A 17,158-nucleotide genomic window follows, 5' to 3' on the forward strand; every position below is an offset into this window, starting at 1 on the left:
TAGTGGGTTGTTCCTACGTCACAAAACAAAGTCAGAGGATCCGGGAGGGTTTCTGGCGAAGGCACTCCGAAGCTCAAGTCAGTTATTACTCAAGGAATAATAATCAAGAGTAGAGCGATACATTACTTAAGAAAGTGTGTACCTTAATAATGAGATGACTTGAGCTATTTATAGATGTTCGGAGAGCTTTACGGGCTTGAGCCTCTTTTGGGCTTTTGTAGAATTCAGGACCTGCTTGAATTAAATATATATTATATTTAAATAAGCATGGGCCTCAAAAATATTTGGAGTGGACCTTCATGATTGGGCTCAGGTCCAATTGAATTTTTAGGTGTAACCCATCATAGGCCCCCCACTCGGCATGTCGTGTGTGTTGAGAGGAACGAGAGTAGAATTTTTATCGGAGTATTGTCAGAAGTTTAGTTGCCGAGAACGAATATTGTTTGCCACCTCGTGGTGGCTCGGGGGCAACGCCCCCGAAATCTCTTCAGATATGAAGATATCATGATGGAGAAACCGTAATAGGACTGTGATGCAATGAAATTGAAATTCTGGCAAAATAATAATTACAGTGTAATTGAATAGGAATCAAAGTCCTGTCAGAATATTAATTGTAGAAACCCAGTAGAACTCTATCAGGTACTGTGATTATAAATTCAGCACCGCAGTATGTTTTCATCACAATTTACTAACAAATTTGGTTTTTTTTATTTGTTATTGCAGTACCCATTCCATCACGTTCAATAATCAAAAAAGAGAATCAATATGGCAGGTATTAATTACATTCGTCTTATGAGCCCTTAATGGAGAAAATTTATGTACGATTCTTTTGTAATTGTCACATTCTCTCTCCTTTTTTTTCTTTTTATGTAAACGTGCATCCCATATTTGCTCCATCTACTTCACGTGATTGTTGTTTTGTGTATGCATTGTGTATATGTGTGTTTATCATCATCTCCCATGCCATGTTCGTCATCTCCTTCACTATTAATCGGCAAACGGACGGCGGTGGCCGGAAAGAAGACGTGCTTCGTGGTTGGCAAAGGACGACAACGGTGGCTGTGGGGGTCGATTCCAGCGACTTGAGTTCAAGCCATGGCTCGCGCAAGGCTAGAAAAGGTGGCAATGAGGTGCGGCGGTGTTGGTTGATTCTGTCTGGTAGCACGAGGAAAAGGACCTAACAAATCCATTCCCCATTGAGCAAAAGGTAAAGGACTTTCCAGGGGCTGTAAGATTGTAGCCGTCTGGTGATGGAAGTTAGCATGCTCTTGACATTCGTGACAATGTTTTGCTAACTCAATAGCGTCTTGCTTCATCGTTGGCCAAAAGTACCCTTGGCGCAATGCTTTCCCCGCGAGAGCTCTGTCGGCTAAGTGATTTCCACATATTCCTTCATGAATTTCACGGAGCACATAGTTTCCTTTGGCTGGCGTTAGGCACTTTAGGTAAGGTGAAGAGAAACCTCTTTTATACAGTTCTCCGTCAATGATTGTGAATCGAGCAGCTCTCACTCTAAGTTTTCGAGCGTCGACTTGGTTAGCAGGTAGGTTACCCCGCATCAAATAGTCGATTATTTCATCTTTTCAACTAGGTTCTTTGCTGTCAGCACAGAAGATTGTAGCATTACTTCCATCAGTTTCTTCCTTGCCATATGTTAAGAATGTTATTTTTCTATTATCAATGTTGGCCAAAGAGCTTGCTAACTTGGCCAGGCGGTCCGCTGACTCATTTTCCATTCTAGGTATCTGCTTCACATCGTAGTTGTCCAAACGTAAAAGAAGCTCATTCACTTGAGTGAGGTACCCAAGCATTTTATCTTCCTTCGCTTCATAATTTCCATTAACTTGACTGACGATAAGTTGAGATTCGCTGTGTATCGTTAGTCTCTTTGCTCCTACCGACAGGGCCAATTTAATTCCCATGATGAAAAATTCATATTCTGCCTCATTATTCGTTGTCGGAAATAGAAATTTGATGGCATATTGAAATTTATCTCCTTGTGGGCTCTCCACAACTATACCTGCACCGCTTCCTGTAGAGGTTGATGACCCATCGACATAAACCATCCATGTCTGGGTGGAGCTTTTTTCTTGAGTTACTGTCATCTCTACTAGAAAATCAGCCAGAATTTGTGTCTTAATCGCTGGACGCGGGCGATATTCAATTCCATATTGGCTCAATTCGACAGCCCACTTAACCATTCTTCTTGATGCTTCAGGACTCGAGATAATTTGTTTGAGAGGGTGAGTACAATTATTGGATGAGACTGAAAGTAAGGACGTAGTTTTCTTGCTGCAGTTACCAAAGCCAGTGCCAGTTTCTCGATCTTTGTATATCTTAATTCTGCTCCGTGTAAAGTTCTGTTGCTATAGTACACTGGTTTGTGCTCACATCCTACTTCAGAGACCAATACTGCACTTACCACCTCCGCAGATATTGCTAGATAAATCAGGAGGGTGTCACCCTCCTTTGGTTTTACTAACAACGACGGAGAGGTCAGATGTCTTTTCAACTCGTAAAATGCTTGTTGGCACTCTTCTCTCCATCGAAAACCTTTTCCACTCCTCAACACTTTGAAGAATGGTAACCACTTGCCTGCAGATCTTGAAATAAATCGGTTGAGGGCGGCCAAACGTCCTGTTAATTCTTGGATGCCTTTCACACTTTTCAAAGCATTAATGTTCAAAATTGCTTTAATTTTTTCAGGGTTGGCCTCTATTCCTTGTTCTGACACCATGTAACCAAGGAATTTTCCTCTTCGTACGCCAAAAGTGCATTTGTACGGATTGAGCTTCATCATGTATTTTCTGAGTATATTGAAGCATTCCCCAAGATCTTTCAAGTATTAGATGCTTCGGTACTTTTGACGAGCATGTCATCTATATAAACTTCCATGTTATGTCCGATCAAGTATTTGAACATGGTACTTACCAGACGTTTATAGGTAGCTCTAGCATTCTTCAGCCCAAACGGCATAACATCATAGCAATAAATCCCCCTATCAGTGATGAAACTTGCTTTTTTCTGGTCTTCTGGTGCTAGACCAATCTGATTGTATCCTTGATATGCGTCAAGAAAAGTGAGCAGCTCGCATCCTGCTATCGAATCGACTAACAAGACAATTCGTGGGAGTGGAAATGGATCTTTGGGGCATGCTTTGTTGAGATCAGTGAAATCTATGCTCACACGCCATTTTCCTCCGGGTTTTGGTACTAAGACAACATTTGCAAGCCAATCTGGGTATGAAACTGGCCTGATGTATCTTGCCGCTAAGAGTTTTTCCACTTCAGCGGCTATATGTCAATTTTTTTCTGGGCCAAATTATCTTTTCTTTTGCTTCACCGGTCTTATTTTCGGATCAACACGGAGGTGATAGAGCGCATATTCATTAGGTATTCCGGGTAGAGGCTCATCACCCCAAGCAAACACGTCCAAATTGCGATCGAGGAAATTCTTCAGCTTATCTTCCAATTCAAAAGGTAATTCGGTCCCAATTTTCAGTGTCTTCTTGGGATCATTTGGAACGATTTCTATATTCTTTAGAGTTTTGGTTGCTGTTATTCTTTCTTTGCTCTCGGCTTCCTTATCCACCAAATGTATCCCATTTTCACGCAAATGTTTTCCAGGTTTCGGTGCTCTTTCCTCACTAGAAACTTGTCTTTTACGATTTCCTGATGAACCCCGCAGTGTCAATGCATGACACTCTCTGGCTAGACGGTGGTCACCGATGGCTTCTCCTACTCCTCCTGGAATCGGAAACTTCAGCTTCATATGATAGGTCGATCCGATGGCTTGGAATATATTGAGACTTGGTCGTCCCAATATCACATTGTATACATATGATGATTTTACCACAAGGAATTTCACCATCTTAGTAGACCGTTTAAGGTAAGAACCCAAGGAAAGAGGAAGCGTTACTTCGCCCAAAGCTTCAACTATTTCTCCGAAAAATCCGACTAGTGGAGTGTTGACTGGAGTTAATTGCGCATTACTAATACCCAACTTGACGAATGCATCATGAAATATTATGTCGGTCAAACTTCTTGAATCCGCTAGAATTTTATTTACCCAAAATTTGGAGATTGTGGCTAAGATGATTAAGAGGGTGTTTGGGAGAGCTTAAAAGCTCTTGCAAACAGCTTATAAGATGTTTTAGAGCTTTTAAGCTCTCAAATTTTGTTTGGAAAAAATTTTTAAAAACACCTTATAAGCTGTCAAAATAAGATGTTTGACAGCTTATAAGCTGTTTTTAAAAAAGTAAAGGGGGAGGTACTTTTTCAAAAAGATCTTATTTTAATATTTTATCTCTCTAAAATATCCCTGAATATTTTCAAAAATATCCATCATATCCTCCACCCATTAAATATTAAATATTATTTTTAAAAAAATTACAAATCACATAAATTTTTCTAAAATAAAATATTAAAATAATTTTATTTTTTTAATATATGTTTATTCTAAAACTATTTTCGTATGTGTATAACTCAAAATTTTATGTTCATAGAATTATACCTTTTTTGTTAATTTTGACAATAAAAAGATCTTATAATACCAAACATATCAACATCTTAAAGTTGTTTAAAATAAGTTTACCCGAACACTTTAACAGCTTATTTTTAAAATAAGTTCTAACAGTTTATAAGCTCGTAAAATAGCATTTAAGCACTAGGAGCTTATAAGCTCTTTTTAATAAGCTTATCCAAACACCCTCTAAGGCATCATTATGGGTACCCCGAGGGTTCTCCAGATCTTTGTCGCTGAATGATAATCCATCTTGGATAGTTCCAATTTCATACATTGGCAAGAAAGTGGGGCTAGACAAATTGTTGGTTCCTTTTGCTGTCCGCAGAAGAGCTTTTCTTGCATTGTTAGAGTCGCCACAAGCAGGGCCCCCCCCAGTGATTACATCGATTACTCCTCCAGTGGGCAAATTTTCATCAGCTCGTTCATGGTGTTTTCCTGTTTTATCCTGGCGCTTTTGATAGTCGTTTTGGTTGTTCGTCCCGATGCCTGTCATCTCGCTTCTCACCGCGGGGCTTGTCCACAAAATTCCTCAAATGTCCGCGCTTTATGAGTTTTTCAATTTCTTCTCGCAAACTGAAGCAATCTTCTATAGTATGACCTTTATCTTTATGAAAATGGCAGTACTTGTTCGAACGTTGGCGCTTTGGGTTATTTTCCATTGGGCGAGGGGGATGCAACAATCCTTTTTTTTCAGCCACTACTAGTATATCAGTCAGACGTGAATTGAGGGGTATATTTTGGAGGCGGGGGCTCTGTGCTGTTCACTTCTCGTCTTGCTTTCTAATATTTAATTTATCTTCTTCTCTCTTTCTTTTATTCAAGTAGTGTGGCTCTATAAATTCTTCAACCCATATGTATTTCTCAGCTCTTTCTAATAATTCCTCTAAGTTTTTGGGCGGTCTTCCCGCTATTGATTTCTTGAACTTTCGATGGCGCAAGTTTTGATGCATTATTCCAGCAAACAAATCATGGTTCACGTGTAAGACTTCGTGCACCGCATAAGTAAACCGCCGAACATAGTCCCTCAAACTTTCTCCTTCTTTTTGAATAATTGTGAATAGATACGCTGCTGTTTTCGGGTATTTCTTGTTAATTGAGAATTGCTGGATAAAGCAGTCAGTAAGTTGCTCCAAGTTGGCAATAGATCCGGACGCAGCTTATTGAACCATGTGAGAGCTCGTCCTGATAACGTTGTTCGAAAATTTTTACATTAAGCCGCATCCGTAATGTCATACAAATCCGCTTTCGCGTAAAACTTGTCAATATGGTCTTGGGGGTCACTCGTCCCATCGAACTCAGGTAAGCTGGGGATTTTGACACCCTTTGGTAGAGCTTCAGATAGGATGTCATCAGTGAAGGGGCTTCGACGTGACGACAAGATTGCTGACGAATTCTCTCCAGTTACATATGTGCGAGATCCATCCTTTCGGGTTGGATTAGTGGTTTTGTTTTCGTCAGAGGTGTCACGAATTATGTGAACACTTGCTTCATCGGCTTTCTGAGTTGTATTTTTCTTGGTCCCCTCAGCATCTTTTTCATTCAATTTAGACTTAGTTTTCTTTGGGTTTTCTTTATTAGGATCACGAGATGATGAACCCTTACTCTGAACCTTTTTCTTGGTGCTTTTGCGCTTACGGGATTTCAAGTACTGAGCAACTGCATCCTTTGCTGCGAGTGCGGCTGTGTTTTCCATTAGTGCAGTCAAGGCTTCATGGGTGAGAGTAATGCTTGGTGGTGCATTTCCATTGTTATTATTTCCTTGAGACATTTTTGAAGTAATATGTGCTCTCAATAACCTAAAGAACAATTTTCCACAGACGGCGCCAAGCTGATGTAGTAAAAAACCACTTGTATATGACACGTTGCTTCCGTCAAGTCCGAAATATCAACGAATCCTTGTATGTTCCCGATGGAGATCTTCAGTGGGTTGTTCCTACGTCATAAAACAAAGTCAGAGGAGCTGGGAGGGTTCCCGGCAAAGGCACTCCGACGCTCAAGTCAGTTATTACTCAAGGAATAATACTCGAGAGTAGAGCGATATAGTGCTTAAGAAAGTGTGTACCTTAATAATGAGGTGACTTGTGCTATTTATAGATGTTCAGAGAGCTTTACGGGCTTGAGCCTCTTATGGGCTTTTGTAGAATTCAAGGTCTGCTTGAATTAAATATATATTATATTTAAATAAGCATAGGCCTCAAAAATATTTGGAGTGTACCTTCATGATTTGGCTCAGGCCCAATTGAATTTTTAGGTTTAATCCATCAATTTTCAAATTAATTTTTAAGATGTGGTTTCAAAATTAGGTGGAGAGACTTCATTTGGATTTTGAAATAATTGAGTTTGAAGGACCATATGGTTCAACATTTGCTCGTCAGTGTATTGGGATTAGGAAAGACCAATCCATTGAGAATTGATTTGAGAAAATTTTGATATAGGAGGATTGAGATCATCATGGATTCATTTTCGTATTTTGATTGAATGAAATCAAAGATGAAGAAATTTTATTTATTTTAGAATGAAAGTAGAAGAAGTCTTGAATTTTTTAAGGTATTATGAAATAAATTTATAGAAGATTGATGAATACGTTACTAGAATTTAGAGGTTTTTATGATTTTTTTATTTTAAAAATGATTTATATAAATTTTAAATTTTTTAAGGATGGGATGATCTTGGTCTTTGATCTACAACGATCAAATCATCTCATTCACTCCTTCATATTTTTTTGAAAATATTTTATTCTTAAATTTATTTTTTTAATTATTTTTAATAATTTAAAACAATTAGATTAATCTCACAGTTGGATTCTATCAGAAAATTAAAAAAAATCATGGTAGGCATACTTCACCTCGCAGAATAAATCTGCAGGAAGCCCCTCATCAAGATCGCATGAGGAGTAATCCTCGTGCGACGTTCAAGGGATGAGAAATGAAATGCACGCGTTTCCTCGTTCATTGTACAAGGTATAACAGAAAATAGATTTAATTTTCTTGTAAATTTGTAACTGTGTGAACAATTATGTGGTCATTTAGCGACATATTAATTAATATTTCTAGTATAAACATCTGTAAACGACATTAGATATATAATGTTTTTGGTGTTGACCTCCTTATAGGTTATCATTTTCGCGGGAAATTCTATGCTGCCCTGCAGATGATTGATTTGCAGGTCAAATATACACCATTGATTTGGACAGAATCACCCCATTTTTACATACAAGAGAGTTAAGTCAAATACACTAGATATATATAAATAAAATGAAAAAAAAAAACAAAAAAAAAACCAATAATCTAAGTTTAATTTAAGGGAAAATTCTCGGTTAGTCCCTTATTTTTTTGTTGTTACCCGGTTTAGTCCCAAATCAATTTTGTCACTCAATTTAGTCCCAAACCTTCACTCTATTTTATCGCGTTGGTATTTCCGTTAATTTGAGCAACGGCGCAGAAGCAGAAATACCTTATTCATGCGTAGAAAAACCCATTCCCAAATCCTAAGCCCTAATTGCCCTTGCCCTCCTACGCAGAACTCAGATTGACAAATTTCTGAGCTTCGAAGCTCGCCCCTCGCTCTATTCGCCATTCCTTTGCACGAACCTCCAAAAATTCCCCAATCGTCCATAGCACAGCCCTGGTTGGAGAATTACCCAGCTTCAAAGCTCGCTGATCGCTCGATTCACCACGCTTCCGTAATAAATGATAAACAGTTTGAGAATAAGGTCACCATCTTTCTACTAAAAATTTATGTTGTGCTTGCTTTCTGATTTATGTATTCTTTTTGTTCGAAATAAGAATTTATGTTGGTCTTATATTTATCTGTTTCACAAAGACACGTGCTTGCTTTCTGATTTTTTTGCTAGGTATGAGTATTTATTTCTATATTTTTTTGTTGAAAATAGAGAATTTATGTTGGTGTTGAATTTATTTGTTTCAGAAAGCCACAAACAAATTATGTCGTGCTTTCTTTCTGAATTTTTTTGTCTGGTATGCCGTATGGGTAGTTATTTCTGTATTTTTTTTGTCTGAAATGAGAATTTATGTTGTTCTTGAATTTATTTGTTTGAAAAAGGCTCAAAAAATTATGTTGTGTTTACTTATTGAATTTTTTTCTTGGGTATGAGTAGTTATTTTTGTATTTTTTTGTCGGAAATTAGAATTTATGTCGTTCTTGAATTTATTTGTTTGACAAAGGCTCAAAAAATTATGTCGTGCTTGCTTTTTGAATTTTTTTTGTTGGGTATGAGTAGTGATTTCTTAATTTTTTGCTGGGATGAGAATTTATATTGGTCCAGAATTTATGAGTATAGTCCATCCTTGATTCTTGAAAGAGTTGATGTATAAGATTTATAAATAAATTTATGTTGAATGTTTTTTTTACAGGTGAAAAGAGCAAAGAAAGTCGGAGTTAATATTGAAAGGAGTTCATGCTCAATATCTTCGATAAATGTATCTTATTAAAATATTATTTGATATTATAAATACTAAAACAATATATTCTCTAATGGCATGGTTAACGTGTTTCCAATAAGTTTTTTGTACTGTTGTAGGCTAACCAATCAGCGAACATCCATACACCTGCTTTTCTGAAAGGTGGCGTTAGCTTCACAACAGTGTCACGACTGCAAGCTTACACAAGTGCTCGAGGTAGAGTTGAACAGTCATCGTCTGCACCAGCAAATCCCATGGGGAAGTCTACAGCTTCTCAAGAATCCTTTAAAAGAAGTGATTTCATTTGATGTGATATTCCATCACAAAGATGTGATTTTGTTTATGGATCCAATTACATTTTCATTTTGTCTTGTGTTAGTTTGGGTTTATAGTAACGGCAATATTTGTTACCCAATGTAACTAGTTACATTTAAAATTGTGATGAAATCAATTTTTTGAGAAGCAAACAATGTTCTACTATTTTCTCACCACCTATGCTTGTCCTCAATGTCCCATCATTTTTTGCATTTAAATGTTGTTCTATGCATAAACTGATTTCCGCCATATATATGATATAAGTTATATTTAAAACAGAAACTTCAAACAAAAAGAATCTACATAACACATCATCATTTATCATAAAATTTAATGAATGAAGAAATAAATCCTGCAAAATTCTGAAGGAAATTGATGCAAATTTAAATAAGTTTCGAACTCCAACAAACAAGAACACTCAAGTCAATAGAAAATAGAAATTACACAAATATTGAGTCAACGAATGAACGTTGCAAATCCAAGTCAAGTTACAAAAATGCACAAGGATATCGGATATCTAAACGCCACTAATTTCCAGAGATTTTACTAGTTGTTTAATCTCATTCGCTATCGCTGCTACCCTCAATACATGATTGCGGTTTTTGTTTTCTACTTCTAAAATTAAATCTTTCAGTTGAGATAATTTTCAACTTCAGTAAATTTTCTGTTTGAAGATGCGCTAGAAGTTGCACATGAACTTTTGAAGATGATGCAGAAGCATGTTGTTTCTCTATATCTGCAGACTGCATGAAAAGCTTTTGATGCTTTATCTTTGCTTCAGAATGATCTATGTGAAGCTCCACTAAATTTGTTGACTTGACTATGTGCTTTTTCTCATGTCTCGTATACACCAAGTTTACGTCCAACAAAAACAACATAGATTTTCCCTACAATACACAGAAAAATCAAAATCAATATTCATTATATTATTCAAAAAGTATGATAACAATACCATAAAAATTAAAATTCAAAGGTTCACCACCATTTTATGAAACAGAGCTATGCCAAAATATTGTTTCACTACAACGAAAAAATTATGAAATTAATAATCAATCAATGTGACCGATGTATGCCATTAGCCGAAAAAATTGGAAAGCGCAAGATAAATTGGTTCAAAACATTCAATTAATTCATTTTAATTTAGAAACTGCATTATATATGTACAACTAAATGAATGAATATCTCACTCACATTAAACAGCCCAAGAAAGAATATTTCAAAGAAAAAAAAACAATAACAGTGTGCTCAAAAGGGCATGAGACTTGTAGAACAATATATTGTCAAATAGCCATCATCATGTGTTTATTGGAGATATAAGATCATCCAAACCAAAATTTTAAAAGAAACCTACTGCTCAAATCAAATATAAGCATCAAAGCCACAGGCATAAGCTGCCGATAAATAGATCCATGAGTTTTTATTTTCACAAATCAAGCTTTCTATCACAAGTGGAAATACATAAAACAAAAATCACACATTTCACCACCATATTGCAGAATCGATCCAAGATATTAACCGAAATGTCTCTAAAATCGTCTAGATTAGAATGAATTAAGTATATACAATCTTGAAAGTGATAACCGTAACATTATGTCAAGCATATATTGTGCAGATTTGAGGCCATGGTTACCTTGACTTGTGGAGGAATGGGCGATGGGCAAGAATGGAGCCTGTTCGATTTTTTAACCATCCAACCCAAGCACGGCGCTAAAAAAAAAATAAGGTAAACGAAGAATTTGTTTTTCTAAAAATCAGATTTTTTAGTAGAAAGATGGTGCAATCTTACCCTCAAAATGTTCAGCTTCGAAGCTGGGTCATTCTCCAACCAGGGCTGTACGATTGAGGATTGGGGAATTTTTGGAGTTCGTGCAGAGGAATGGCGAACAGAGCGAGGGGCGACCTTCGAAGATTAGAAATTCGTCGATCTGAGTTCTGCGTAGGAGGGCAAGGGAAATTAGGGCTTAGGATTTGGGAATGGGTTTTTCTACGCATGAATAAGAGATTTTTGCTTCTGCGTCGTTACTCAAATCAACGGAAATACCAAAGCGATAAAATAGTGTGAAGGTTTGGGACTAAATTGAGTTACAAAATTGATTTGGGACTAAACCGGGTGACAGCCAAAAAACATGGGACTAAACCCAGGAGGAGATTAATTGGGCCGCGGGTTGATGGGGCTGGACCTTAATGTGGCCCATATTATGCACCGCACCCCCAACCCATAGAGGACACTGGACGGTGGTGTCTTCTCAGAGAACACTTGGTGACAATCGCAGATGCCAGTACTCCATATTTGGTGAGAAAATACTAATGAAATCAAAGATTTATTATATTTTTTTGGTTTTCTGCAATTTCTTCGTTACATGTTTTTGCCTGTGTGCTGTGTGCATTTGGCAACGATAAAGTTGGGAAAATGCATTGCGCAAACAGCTCATTGCACCTTTTCTTGATATATATCTCCGAAAAATGTGTCATGTGATGATGATTTTGAAGACACTGGGTGGCTATTGAGAGGAACAAGAAATACGTAAACTGCTTTTCTAGAACTGAGTAAACTAGTCTATCAGAATTCTTACAGTATCAAGTTTAAATCTTGGGCCAACTCTGTTTTAGTTTTATTATCCCATAATCAACAAATACAAAAGATTAAACAGTCAAATTCGTTTAATGTATGTAACTCAATTCCACAAGCACGGAAAGACAATCTTTATGGCATGAAATAGCATAGCATAGCACTTGCACTCAAATGAAACTATATATAGACTTCAGCTTCTTTGGAATTGGAGCTCGTACTTTGTGAATGAAGTAGAGAGCATCAGCATGTGATTTATAGTCGCGGACCATGTCCAGTAACGCTGATAGTCATTCTTCATGTCTAGCTTGATCATCCCCTTATCCGTCGTTAGTACGACGAGGTAGCAAGCTTCCCCGTCCCTGAATTCCGAATCCCTGTATAGCTCAGTGTGCAAGTCAAGAACCACACCTGAAAACGACGTCAAATGTTTACTTGTTGGTTGTGAATTTCAAATGTGATTCCTCTACACTATTGTTCATGTATGTTTTCATTTGTGAGGAGAAGTGAAATAACTTACTTTCCTTTTGTCTTGCAAAAACATTTAGCATGTTGGGCTTTTTGGTTTTGATGATGACCTACATAATGCAACCATAGGAGCAAGTTTTTAAGTTCAAAGGGCACAAATATCGGTTTATCAACCAAGTGTTACTTTCTTGGAGTTGTTTTTATGATAGAAACTAATTTTAGTACCTTTGCTTCGTTATTTAGGATCACCACCACTGATTGCATCGTATACCTTCCTGTTAAAACACCAGGCTTAAAGAAAACTCGAATCAACGCATAAATTTTTTGAATGATTTCATGTGGTTGTTCATACCATCTGTTCCCTCAACTTTGAGCTCTGCGCCTTTGGCCAGAATTGATCTGCACTTCTCAAAGTTGAAATCGCGGTCATGATTATCCTCGAGCGGTAGCACCGGGGAGCTCTCGTTTAATCTGTTGTTGTACCCTGATCGTGCTTTCAGAGTATCCGAGCCTCTTATCGCTGAAACAAAGTAGACCATTGTTTGATAATGAGATGCATATTTTAGCAACAAACAATCATGATCTTAAGAAGTACTGATACTTCAACTTTTCTTGTTTATTACATGTTGCTGCCGCGGCCGTGAGAGTAACTATTTCACTTGCACTTGTGCTGCTAATAGCTGAATTTATTACGCTGCTTATTTGTTCTCTCTTTGCTCCCATGGCCTCCGCCACTTTCGCGCACTGTGCTGCAACTAAGGCGGTTGCGGAAGCCACAGCCGACTCCTTCGTGGTGTTCTCTATGTAGTTTCGCGAGTTCTCGGTAGCTATTGCCGCTAGAGCAGCTGCAACCCCTGCGACAGATAGCGCTGCGTGAACCTCTGCCTTTTGTAACCTCTTATCCTCTTTTCGCCTCTGTTTAATATCTTTCAGCCATTTTTTTATCGGGAGGTTTTTAAATGGCATGATTTTCCATGGCATCTGCATTCATATTGTGATTATATGTCGAATCTGTATATCAGATATAAATAAATACACATTAGTTTAGAGGAGAACTCACCCATTTCCTCTTGAAGTAGCTGTTGTAGTTCAATTCTGGGTGCATTGCTTGTTGCATCCATATCCATGACTGAAGAGTTATCAGTTAATTTGTGTATATAAATGTATCTAAAATTAAGTTCGTGTCAAATAACATTAAGTTACCTTTAAATCATTGGTTTTCCAAGGAGGCACAAAAGTCTCTCCATCATCTATCCTCACACTCTTGTCCATAGCCTGCAAGTTTAGCATCTCTCATCAATCGCATATGCTTCTTCGTGTGCATAGGTATTCATCCGACTATGATGAAAATTAAAACAATCAACTTACCATTTGAGGAAGTTTGTGATCGTTCTCAAACGTCCGTATGGGGCTGTCTTGAACGACAAGTGATCGATCTTGTATATCATGTTCGAAAGCTTGGACAGCGAAGTTGCACCAAGCAAGCGACAGAAAGTCCATCGTCTCTGGATGTGCTTGTGAAAGGGTTGCCCCGCAATCACGATCCATCTTGGTTAGTGCCATAGAATTCCAGAGAGAAAGGTACTTAATTAAGGTACACAAATATGCTTGAACACTCCCTTAATTTACCTAAATATATTGTGCATTTTCTACCATATTTGGTCCATAAGTTTGTATAAAGTTGTTGATTTAGAGCTGGACAGTTAAAAAAGGTAAACTGGGGAACAAAAGAAGCCTAGCTTTATCATTACACTCGTGAGATCACTCCATTTAGTGCATGATTGTCACTTATATATTAGCGTCTATGTTTACAAACCTTTATAGACAAAGAGATATACATGTGTGTATGATATGTGTTATGTTCGTGGGAATAGTTTCATTTATGTCTTTGTGAAATCACGAGAATGCTGAAAACCGCTAAGACTATCAACTTTCAATGTTTTCAAATTTTGAGTATATGCAATCAAGATTTGAAAACACGTTTGGTTAATAAATCATTCTTCTTTCATAAGGATTTTTAGCAATTCTGCAATTTTACAGAGATAGTGTATGCAATTAACCCTGTATTTGTTTGTGTATATGATGAGATTCCATAGTTGGAAAGGGATAATCAATAACACAACTTTGGTGTTTGGTACTAGTAAGAGTAGATTACTTTCTTTATTCAACCATTACTAGTATTAATAAAGCAATGACATCTTAGATGATAAACAATGTCTCACTTTTACACATTCTAAAGTTGTTGCATAAAAAAAAGATGTCATTGTGGGAGTTGGCTCAAAAACTGTAACTTGATATTTTCTAATTTCTGCTTCTATTAAGTATGAGTTATTCGACGCCATCTTTGTAACTCCTTCCATATTTAGTTGATGGTTATGGTCGATGTCTATTGGCGTACATTTGGCCGGACTCCTTGCATCCAATAACGCACATAAGATATTAGAAGTTGTACCGTTTTGTATAAATCTATCATAGAACCAAGATCTTGGAACAATCGTCTCGGAATACTTTTATCAACTTGTAACTCGTGAAAATTGAAAACATGAACTTGCGTTTCTATCAATTATGAGTCTTGAAGACATCACGATATTTTATCTTATCGTCACATCGTCCGGGACCATTGTTGCTCCTAGATATATTTCACATCAGATGAGGGAATTAACAAAAGAATATATATATATATATATATATATATATATAATTTTCAGTTGTCCAACCATTCCTGCCCAACTCGTCTCCGACCACTAAAACCCACTACCGGGTTTTAGTTGTTTTTTTAAAAAAAATTCGTATAACTAAAAACCACTACCGGGTTTTAGTTGTCGAGGACGAGTTGAGCATCATTGGTTGGATAGCTGAAAATTTATATATATATATATATATATATATATGAGAATATGGTGTGTTGGACATATTAGTGAAGGATATATGGTTACATTCTCTGGGGTAAAGCTAAAGCATATGTGCATTTGTTCCTGTAGAGCAAAAAAATTAAAAATGAAATCCCCTGTTCTGAATGAAAAGAACACATGGTAGCCACTCATGAGGCATGAAACTACAACACATAACAAATAATATAGAAATCGAAAGAAGAAGCATAAGGTTGTTCTGGACCCATGTTTTTTCGCATCTTTAAGCCTATACCAGAAACTCAAGCTAAGCATTAAAGATTATACTATATTTTTTTATAAAGTAAAATCATTGAGCAAGATATCTGGCTGGGGTTGCACTGGGCCATTTCATTGCTCTCCTAATCTCCAGCCAAACTTGGCGTTGCTCATGAGCACCGATATCGAGTAGACGTGTTACTCATTTATATATACAGTTATATGCAAGTTGGTGTGCAATAATTGTTCTTGTGAAGACATTGATTGAAAAATTATGTTTAATCATGACCAACTATAACTTTTGGTAAAACAATAAATGTTTGATCATACATATTTAAAACAAATAAAGCTACTGGATGAGATCGTTTTAATTTGATAAATTAGAATTTTGCAGATAAGGTGACCTATAATTATAATATTTACGGAAGAGTATTTGATCCCATTTAGATTATATATGAGGGTCTATGCACTCGGTGACAAAGAAAAGAAGGGAAAAGAAGAAAATAGAAAATGTAATCCGTGGATTTTTATATGCTTCTTAGTTTATTTTTAATTATCGATAACTTCAAAACCCAATAATTTACTGTAACATTTTTTAGTTGGCCACGATGCTTATAACTTTTAACAGTACGCATCACAATTTTAATGGCTCAGTTTCGTCACTTTTTCAACAAACAGTGTAATTTTGAACTGGCACTGCTGGAATTACAAAATGGTTAAAATCTATGAGACTTACATTATTTTTTTATGTTTTATTTTAGACTTACATTAATTTTTTTATTTTTATGTTACTTGCTGATATATATAGCGCTATAGTTTTAAAATTGTGGACATAAATTTTTTTTTTTAAATATCGAGATGTTTATCTGTCATATTCTCACAGTTCAAATTGAAGTTAATTAGGTGCATTTGGGATTAGGTTATTTGTTATGGTTACGAATGCATTGATATTTAGTAAACTTCGAAAAAAAAATCAAATCTCTCTACTACTTATCCACACTATCTATACCTATTTATTATGTGAGAAGGTCATAGCATGGTCTCTTTGGATGGTCACAAAAAAAAATTACAAAAAAATAAAAACAAAACAAAACTTAACGGCACTCTTCAATTAGGTAAAGAAAAAAAAGTGAGAAAGAGGTTATATAGTTATAACCACCTTCTCAAAAACGTGGGAAAAAGGATATACAATTATCTCCACCTTTTCTTTATCACAATATTCATCTTTGTACTCCAAATCAAACGCTAATACCACTGATTACTTTAGCAAAAGTATAATATATAAAACTATAATTTTTTTTTGTTACGTTGCACACGCAATGTGTGTGCGATGCCACTAGTTATTATAATTGTACTAATTACAACCGATTTCAAATTACTACATCTATACAATATAATAATGCATTAGTCAAATTAATAAATGGACAAAAATATCCTTGCTACTTATAACTACCTTCTTTCAATTATATTTTTGAATTTTAAAATTTAAAAAAATATTCATTATTTTTATATATAATATAAACTATTTATACACGCGAATTTTTGCGTACGAAGATTACTAGTATTATAATTAAACTGAAAAGGTTGTGTTTAAAGTGTGCATATATAAAAGGTTCAATGGTTAAATTTTTAAGAGCTACATGTAAATTAATTGTCACTTTGAAAGAAAATATATAATATCGTGGTTTTGTTTGGACATGTACTTATAAAACATTTTTGTGAAAAAATTATAAGATATTTTGAAAGTTGTTTTA

The 17,158-nt window shown here is 36.1% G+C and overlaps 3 protein-coding genes and 1 long non-coding RNA gene across 4 annotated transcripts; all 4 read right to left on the minus strand.

The window, feature by feature from the left end:
- Positions 1–1,088: 1,088 nt before the first annotated feature.
- Positions 1,089–1,559, minus strand: LOC140889792 (uncharacterized). Its single transcript, XM_073297522.1, has one exon. The coding sequence runs from the start codon at positions 1,557–1,559 to the stop codon at positions 1,089–1,091; it is 471 nt and encodes a 156-aa protein (XP_073153623.1).
- A 24-nt stretch (positions 1,560–1,583) lies between these two features.
- LOC140889793 (uncharacterized) lies at positions 1,584–2,105 on the minus strand. The gene has a single exon (XM_073297523.1). The coding sequence runs from the start codon at positions 2,103–2,105 to the stop codon at positions 1,584–1,586; it is 522 nt and encodes a 173-aa protein (XP_073153624.1).
- Positions 2,106–10,003: 7,898 nt separating this feature from the next.
- Positions 10,004–11,340, minus strand: LOC140892573 (uncharacterized). Its single transcript, XR_012152852.1, has 3 exons — positions 11,047–11,340; positions 10,891–10,967; positions 10,004–10,147 (listed from the first exon to the last, which is right to left on the minus strand). It is a non-coding gene; the product is annotated as an uncharacterized lncRNA (long non-coding RNA).
- Positions 11,341–11,888: 548 nt separating this feature from the next.
- On the minus strand, positions 11,889–14,025 carry LOC140893135 (uncharacterized). The gene is made up of 8 exons (XM_073302201.1): positions 13,666–14,025; positions 13,501–13,572; positions 13,358–13,426; positions 12,921–13,278; positions 12,650–12,817; positions 12,523–12,572; positions 12,350–12,407; positions 11,889–12,240 (listed from the first exon to the last, which is right to left on the minus strand). The coding sequence occupies exons 1-8, from the start codon at positions 13,858–13,860 to the stop codon at positions 12,023–12,025; spliced, it is 1,188 nt and encodes a 395-aa protein (XP_073158302.1). The 5' UTR covers positions 13,861–14,025; the 3' UTR covers positions 11,889–12,022.
- Between the last annotated feature and the right edge of the window lie 3,133 nt (positions 14,026–17,158).

This window comes from Henckelia pumila, chromosome 3, assembly GCF_033568475.1.
Source record: "Henckelia pumila isolate YLH828 chromosome 3, ASM3356847v2, whole genome shotgun sequence".
Classification (NCBI taxonomy): domain Eukaryota; kingdom Viridiplantae; phylum Streptophyta; class Magnoliopsida; order Lamiales; family Gesneriaceae; genus Henckelia; species Henckelia pumila.

What these genes read in the sequence shown, in the direction of transcription:
- LOC140893135 (XM_073302201.1), bottom strand. Translation starts at nt 13,860, where the DNA reads ATGGCACTAACCAAGATGGATCGTGATTGCGGGGCAACCCTTTCACAA. An exon ending in GCTACTTCAAGAGGAAATGG is followed by an intron (nt 13,279 to 13,357) that starts GTGAGTTCTCCT and finishes ATATGAATGCAG; the next exon opens with ATGCCATGGAAAATCATGCC. An exon ending in CACGGCCGCGGCAGCAACAT is followed by an intron (nt 12,818 to 12,920) that starts GTAATAAACAAG and finishes ACTTTGTTTCAG; the next exon opens with CGATAAGAGGCTCGGATACT.
- LOC140889793 (XM_073297523.1), bottom strand. Translation starts at nt 2,105, where the DNA reads ATGACAGTAACTCAAGAAAAAAGCTCCACCCAGACATGGATGGTTTAT.
- LOC140889792 (XM_073297522.1), bottom strand. Translation starts at nt 1,559, where the DNA reads ATGCGGGGTAACCTACCTGCTAACCAAGTCGACGCTCGAAAACTTAGA.